The 8,434-nt window shown below is 35.4% G+C and overlaps 1 protein-coding gene across 1 annotated transcript in view; it reads right to left on the bottom strand.

Annotated features, from left to right (window-relative positions):
• Nucleotides 1-2,290: 2,290 nt before the first annotated feature.
• The window catches only part of LOC140151513 (UNC93-like protein MFSD11), a 28,181-nt gene continuing 22,037 nt past the window's right edge, over nucleotides 2,291-8,434 (bottom strand). The window contains exons 6-11 of the mRNA XM_072173882.1: nucleotides 7,892-7,932; nucleotides 7,228-7,293; nucleotides 6,276-6,401; nucleotides 5,259-5,427; nucleotides 4,316-4,451; nucleotides 2,291-2,921 (exon numbers count right to left, since the gene is read on the bottom strand). Coding sequence (XP_072029983.1) covers nucleotides 2,760-2,921; nucleotides 4,316-4,451; nucleotides 5,259-5,427; nucleotides 6,276-6,401; nucleotides 7,228-7,293; nucleotides 7,892-7,932 — 700 coding nt within the window. The 3' untranslated portion in view covers nucleotides 2,291-2,759. The remainder of the gene's footprint in view (nucleotides 2,922-4,315; nucleotides 4,452-5,258; nucleotides 5,428-6,275; nucleotides 6,402-7,227; nucleotides 7,294-7,891; nucleotides 7,933-8,434) is intronic.

Raw genomic sequence — 8,434 nt, 5'->3', positions numbered from 1 at the left:
TTTTAAGTTTGGAATGTTCATCTAGTATATTTTTTTTGATAGTAACGATACTGGATCATGGGCAGTTTCAATGATCAATACAATTCTTTTTCACCCAGGCTCACTGGTATTTTACTCACATGCCTACCCTGATTATGGTCATGTGAACCACTTTACAAAATGATCAAATTCTATAAATTAATGACCTTATTCAAGTAGCTAATCAGGACCCCATATCTGCATAAATTTCATACTCATGAAACTACTACATCAGCAAAATAATGCAAAAGAATATTGACAGATACTGTAATTATGCAATAAAAATAAGCTAAAAAACAACTGAACAAAGACCCATTACATAATCCACAAAATAAAATGAAAGATTAAATTCATGGCCTGAGATTTGCATCCAAGCAGAATTTTTCAAAGCTATCCAACCAAATTTAGGTCTTCTCTTGCCAGTGATAAAATTCATGTTGATTCAAAGCTCAGACCACTAATTTTACCTTATAAAGCAATATATACAAATTAAATTCTAATTACTGATTGGGACTCTCTGAACAACTTCACAAGAATTTTGTTGATTGAGAAAAAAATAATTGTCTTGAAAGACCATTCTCTTAATTTGTGTACAAAATTTGTTGTTTTTCTATTTGAAACATCTGTTCACTAACATATCAGATATTGCACCTCTACAGCACTGAGTTACTAAGAGGCTCTGAATTCTTTGGAATGTCTGTAGTTTACACAAACTGGATCAAAGCAATATAACATGAACATTTTAATGGAAGTGTTATTAAACTGCAAATTACTTCACACACACTACAGGGATTGAGTTTTAAGGTGCGAGAGGGCGATCGCACACCTTAAATCGCCTGTCCGAGTGCGATTTATAGCACACCTCAATTCCTAAACTTCTTACCGAGTATAATTTAATAGCACACCTGACAGCCCGCCTTAATATTTCCAGAAGTGTGATTTGTAGCGTTCTTCTTACATAAACCCATTAATCAATGATTATACTTTCTGTAGTAAATTGTCTCTCAAGCTTAGTCAAGGGAATTAAACAAAAAATCAATAAAATATTATTAAACTCTTTAGTATGTTAACAAATTATATATTGCACTTTCACTGACTTTTAATTACAATATTGATTATAAAATGCAAGCAAGTGCCAAATAGTCAAAAGGTCAGGTGTTTGTTACACCATGATTGGCTAATTCTTGCTCTATAAAATAATTGAAGACCGAATTAAAAAGACTAGTTTGCATCTGATGTCAGTGCAATGGCGCGACGTGATTGGTTGCTGACCTGCGTAGTACGGCATTTTTGGTCTGATTGACAGGACGTCATATGCAAACTAGTGTTTTTAATTGGGTCTTCAATTATAGGCCTAAGTGTTTATTTTGTCTTGCCTCGAGTTGAAAGTAATGTCAATTGGCAACTAGCTAACATGAACCTTCCAATCAATCAACTAAGTTACCAACCCACCAATCCATCGAATGACCCATTGATTGTTGGATCAACCCATCAATCAATCAATCAATCATGATATCAATCATTTGTGCAATAATTTCACTGACATCATATTCAACTTGACACAAGAATTCAGAAATAGGGCAGTGTCTTCATTGACAACCTTTCTTCAGATAAGGTTTTGTAATATTGCCCGGTGTCATCATCATCTTTAGGAAGTCTTTTGAAAAACACACCACACTTATTCCAAAAGATATTTTCACTGATGTTTAATCTCCCAGTGGCAACGAGGAAAAAATATTCTGATATTTTCAATTTTGAGTTTTGCAATTAAATTGGTTCAATTAAAAATCCAGCTTTGTTCCACCTCTATGACAGCAAAAGCACATTACAAATGACCTTATGCAAATAAATGAACACTGACATTTACAGAACCTTGCTGCTCCTGTGCCACTTATACTTAACACCTGATATGTAGACAGTGACTGGCCTTAGGTGCTTCAAATTCAATATATCTTACCAAAACTTTTATATTTCATTACTTCAAAATAAATCCAAATATTTTGCACACACGACTGTTGTCAAAAGTTAAAGGCATAACAAGTTTCTTTTCCAGATTAATCTGCAAGTATATAAGTATTTTCAGCCTGGAAATATCAGGAAAAAGACAATGGCATTTAAACAGTGACGTGCAACCCAGTTTCTTAGTCCTGGTAGATCAGATGGAATCATTTAACATATTTTAACAGTACTGGTATGTATCATAAAATGAACAAAATGTATAAAAAGTTCATATAAAAAGGACCGATGAGCGCACAGAAGTCAATTATCTCTATAAGGTTTATTGCTGATAGCATTCATAAGGCACACATGATGCATGTTGGGGATGTAAAGGGCTCAAAAGTTATTGAATTCATCAGCCGCAACAGGCAATTTGAGCCCCTTTCATTCCCAGCTTGCATTTACTTTTGCTTATCAATTGCTATCAGCAATATACCTTATTGAAGTTGCTCTTTGGTACTTACTCTTGGTCACATTAAGAAGATGCATTTAAGTAAGTAATGTAAGTTAAAAAAAATCCAACTAAAGAACAATATACAATCTCACAAAATCAGTGACAAAATGCATAAGTATTTGGACACAGGCTGTAAATCATCAGAAATATAGTCTGTGTACAGTGACTAGAGATATGACTTCATTGCACTCACTCACACCAACAAAATATTTCACAGACTGACATCACTAACGACAAGCTGGTCTATCTCTGTGTGGTCGTCAAGTAGTTCAAGAGAGTCCGACGTATATCAGATCTTATTGTAGCCGAGATGTGAGGGAGAAGCCTTGATGCCCCACTCCACGATAAAGAATGATAATGTTCCTATTGTGCCAAAGACAACCATGATAAGTAACTGCCATTCTAGTAGAAGTTCAGAACTGTAGAAGAAAGCTGCAGCAGCTGCAGTAGACTGCAAAACAAACAAATCAACTTGGTTTAAAATATTATGTTACTTGATCATTGAATGCAATGGGAGAAATTATGCATATTATTTCACAATATTGGCATGCTGCCCAAAAGAGTACAAATAATGAAGTTTGTGATGGTTTCACCATACACTAAGTAGGCTCTAATGTTTAATTTGGGTGTGCTTGTCAAAATGTCAAAAGGTACATTAAGTCATATAGCTCAATTTGCTTGCAAGATGATTTTGATGATTTATGCAGCATGTGGTACAGATGTAAAATTTTACAATGCACACATTTCCTTAGAAAAATATGTAAAACTCATTTTCGACCAGGGTCAACATGTGACTCATTCCCCTTGATCATGTCACACATGTTTGAAATTAACCAGTTATATGGCCCACCATTGCACATACACATATAAAGAACACATTTTTATTTAGTTTTATATACATACAGGGTGTCCCAATAAAAAGAGGCCCCTCATTGCGCCCGCTTTTTCTCCTATTTCTGAAAAGTTGATCAAATATATTTTGGTATGTAAAGAAACCTTGAGTCGTTAGCTTTGATAAACCAAAACAATTATATCAATCGGCTCACAACTTTTGAAGATATGCGCTTTTAAAGAAATATACCCGTTTTTAACTCTGTCCACGGAGAAGGTTTGGCTACTTCAAAGATTGAAAAGGATTGCAAGTACCATGCATGAATATCAAACATTCCTCAATGATAACTTTGTAAATAACTTTATTTATGGAATGGGCTTTACCAGTGTGTTTTTGGGCAATGGATTTTGTTAATAGTGTCAATAATTTGTGGGTAAAATGGATGCCGAATGGGACTTCTTTTGCTTTACTTGCAATTACTTATTTTTTCTTGGTTATTTATGCCTTTTTGTTTTATTATGTTTCTTACTTTCTTACTTTGTTGTTTCTTTTTTTTTTCTTTTTTATTTACAACATAAGTCATTTCTCTTTTTAGGATAAAAGGTAGCCCTAAAAGGTTGTTTGGTTTGTCTTTGGTTCTTCTGAAGTGAGTTTACTGTGTTGCTCTGCCCTCTACCTGGTTGCCTCCTTGGCGAATACAGGTTTCAGCCCTGGTCCTCATTGCATCAATTGCGTTGCGTACCATCCTTGTGCACCGGATACTTGCGAATGCCGTCAGTAATACGTTTACTAAGATCTTGGATTTTGCCACAAAGGATAAAGATCAAGTGGTGTGAGGTCTGGTGATCATGCAGTCCACTCCACAGCATGAGCAATCCCAACCACTCTGTTTGCTATCCGTGGACAGAGTGAAAAACAGGTACTTTTATTCAAAAGAGCATATCTTCAAAAGTTGTGAACCGATTGAAATAATTGTTTTGGTTTATTTTGGGACACCCTGTATATCTACTTACTTGAGTAAATTTATAGAGAGCAAAAACAGCAGCACTATCTCTGGCAAACAGTGAGCCTAGGATGGAATAGATTTGTGTGTTGAAACAACTATCTCCAAAACCCAATAGAAAGGCACATGCAAAGGCTATACCCGCACTGAAAACAAGGTACAAACAAGTTACATTTTAATTAAATGATTTAGTTAAATGATTGACTTGACTTGATGTCAATCGCAATCTTGCAAGTTAAAAGGTTTTTAACAGAATTGCTCTTGGACAAGTACAAGTGACAATACTCTATTAATGGGAAATTTTACAAGGTAATTCAAAAGCAGGGGAAAATATGTTTGACCCAAAGAGTGTAATGTGGAGATCTTTGCAAGTACATACAAAACCAACACTGTTCAGAAACATCAAACTCACACAAAATTAATATTGCTAAAATAGCCCATTATGCATTACCTCAACATGCCTGTTGAAACCCATGTGGACCATATAGTTTTTGTAACACTTACTTATTTGCATTTCAGTCTATAGTCTCCCCACCCCCTTCCCATACTGTACTGGTAGGACACTGAATATGAAGGGTATAGCACAGTATAAATACCAATTACATTAAACAACCATTTCTGAGAGAAAATCTGTTGTTTTTGGTTGCAACATTTATTTTGGGACAAGCTCTATAGTAATACACATGCCTATACAACTATGCATACACCATATAAAATCATTGATTCGCAGATCACATCACCACCTAACAACAAACATACACACCAGCCTTCATATATGCAAATCAGAATGGGGAACTTTGCTGGTTTGTTCATTAGTGGTGTGTGTCCAACAATACATTCTACTACCATGTTTCATTTGACACATGATAGGTGTTATATAGGATGTGATCCACCATCAACCAACTATTTCCTGTTTCTTGGTAAAAGTATTGAACATATCAACTGAAACTTACACAGGTGTAATATATGTTGCTGCATCTGACTTCTCAACAGGTGAGTTACCTGGGAAGTTTAGGAAGCACAAATAAAAAGCTGCCATATGTACAATGTAGCCTAATAGTATAATAGGATCTCGACCAAACTTGATGGTTTTGGATCCAAATATTCCAAATGATGCACCACCTGGAAATAAAAGAACAAAGGTTACATTAATTGAAGAAACAGTACGTAAAAGTCCATGTCTCTCTCACCCGTCCCCTCACCATTTCTTTAATTGTTTCTCTCTACCAATTTCCTATTCCTTCTTTTCTGGCTTTCTATCTTTTTTCTAAAATTCTCTCTCCTGACTAATCACTCTTCTTACTGTCACTCTCCTACTTCCCTGTCCCTCTCAATTTCTTTTCCTGTTTATTTTTGTCTTCCTGTTTATCTTCTTATTCTTGCTTCTCTTTTTCTTTCATTCATTCATTCACTCTGTCGGGGTGTCTGTGTTTATGTGTGTTTGTGTGTGTGGGGTCGGGGTGGGGGTGTATGTAGGGAGGGGATGGGCCGGGGTGTGACTGTGTGCATCTATTTTGACAGTGAACAATGGGCTTTTAGGAAGGGGTCGATTTAGAAAATAAAATCTACACACACAAATGAGCTCGTTTCCTAAAAACAGGATAAAATGTACATGTGCAGCAGCAAAGTTACATGCACAGCTGGAGCCTACATGTATTTTGTGCAAACCCCTCTAAATTGAACACAAAATTTTCACTATAACCATGGATGTCCACAGTTACAAGACCTATTCCAGTGGGTGCCATATACCTTTAGATGTATTTAAGCTTATAGGTCCCAATGCTAGGTCCACACTCCACTGTGATTTTGTGTATGTGTATAAAAGTATGTGTCAATGTGAAATGTCACATTATCACATATTTCATGTCCTTGGTTGCCTGTGTAGTCCAAGTATCCATGTTTGGGGGAGAATATGAGTAGAGATGTGTATGTTGGGGTGGGTGGGTGGGTGTGTTGTTCCCACAACTTACCTACTACTTCCCCAGCTCCTATAAGAATGCCACAAATTCCAATATAACTTTCAGCATTGTTACCAAAATGTACAACATTACCTACACATGTACCAAATACGCCACTGAAGAAAGTCAACTCTAATCCTGCAAATAAGGAACAAAAAGTGCAATTATATAATCAAAAGTTTCACACATTCTGGTCAAAGTATAAATTATGCTGATGCCAGTAACTTATTATCTAATTTATGAAAACAAAAAATGACATAAGATCAGTCCATTTAGCAAACCTACTGTGAGAATTTTTGCTCCAAAAATTCAAATGGGTTGCAACATTTGGATTCTATTTCTTGCTTCACATTCCTCACAAAATACACAACATATCAGGAGTCATCTCATCCATAAGGTAAGCTCAATGAAGTAGGCAGAGCTGCCAAGCCTCTGAAATATTTTTCAGTATTCTCAAGACTTGAACCAGTATTTCCCATATAAAATTTGTAGGCCTATATAGTTATGTTCAATTTTCACGTACCACAGCACTGACATTATTGACAGTATTAATGTCTGCGATAATAAAATATTCTTCAGTATTTGCAAAATTTCTCAGTATTCTTTAGTGATTTCAGTACAAAATACTGAAAATCTAAAGCATACTAAAGTATGTTTAACTTATAATTGGCAAAAAAAAAATAGACTCATAACATCTGTGTATATAACTGATATAGAATGGCGTGCACCCAGTTGGGCACAGCAATACACAAATTGCACATTGTATCATGCATGTAACACAAAACTTTTAAGTTAAATTTTAAATTATAAGCCAAACAAACTTAAAAGTTGGCAGCTCTGCTCTGCAAAGGAGCTAATTAACAGGCAGTGACTGACAAGTGAATACCACATATCGGCTTCCTAAGCTCACTTTTTTCATGCATGATGATTCAATATGAAATATTGATTTACTATAAATGCTTACCTGTGTAAAAGAAACAGATCTCTAATAAAACCATCTCCTTCATTTTAAACAGCTGGAAAGCCCTTTCTGTAAGGAATTATAAAATATAAAAACTGTATGAATTATGTGCAGACACTATATCTAACCAATTGCATTAATATACATGTACATTACACCAAAGGAAGGACACAAAACTGGGGAAAACCCCTACAAATTTATGTCAAATTTTATCATAGCAAATATATTTCAGTACTTTTCACCATTAGTACAAAATGTTGCCTTTTTCCAATACGGTCTTATGCAGCCATGATGGGACCAAGCATTGGCCGGATTAGTGAAAAATAATGATAATTGAATTAATGTAATTCTGCATTGAATATCTGAAGTGCTAACATTGAGACAGCAAAAGTTGCTCAAAATGGGGGTAATAACACTGAAATATGATATTGAGTGCTTGCCTTTATGGCACATAGATATGGCCTTCTAAATGCTTCAGTGCATGAAATCAAGCTCTCAAAGCATCATCGGGAGAAGGGAGGCATGTTTTTCTGTGATGGTCACATGTCTAAATAATAGAGAGATCCATATAAAAGATCCATATAAGGGAGGTTGGACTGTTTAAGAGAAAAAAAATGAATCCTACTTGTGCTCTTGGTCCAATGATGTAGTACCCATAGCTACTTACTTATTGAATGCAGGGGTCCTTCAGGATCACCTTCACCAGAGCTGCAAGAAAAATCATGGAGGCCAATTTAATAATATACATTACAGGTACCATACTCTTAAAGGAAATAAAATATTATGAATTATGGAGATAACAAGGGAGGGTGGACGGCAGCTATATTTTCTTGGCTACATATTCAGGATGCCAGAATAACCTTGTTGAAAGTATGGCCTCTACAAACCACCACATGGCAAAAGGAGACCAAGTCAATAAAAATAACATAGACAAAAATAAAAATAACATAGACAAACAAACAGACAGACGAGAGAGAGAGAGAGAGAGAAGTGGTACTCAATGACAGAGAGTCAAAACCAACATTGTGCACAGGAAGTGTACTATCCAGAAATAATTAAAGAAATTCCATGGTAATGTAAAGCAAAGATCTTGATTGATATGATGCCATCCCCTAACTAAAATAACAACTTGATGAGATTGGTGCTTCTGTGCAATGTATTAAAAATTCTACTTTTATTATAGCTGATTTTCCATTTTGTGTTGAGCCAG

The sequence above is a fragment of the Amphiura filiformis genome, chromosome 1 (genome assembly GCF_039555335.1).
Source record: "Amphiura filiformis chromosome 1, Afil_fr2py, whole genome shotgun sequence".
NCBI classification, from domain to species: domain Eukaryota; kingdom Metazoa; phylum Echinodermata; class Ophiuroidea; order Amphilepidida; family Amphiuridae; genus Amphiura; species Amphiura filiformis.
This window is presented reverse-complemented; position numbering and strand designations above follow the sequence as displayed.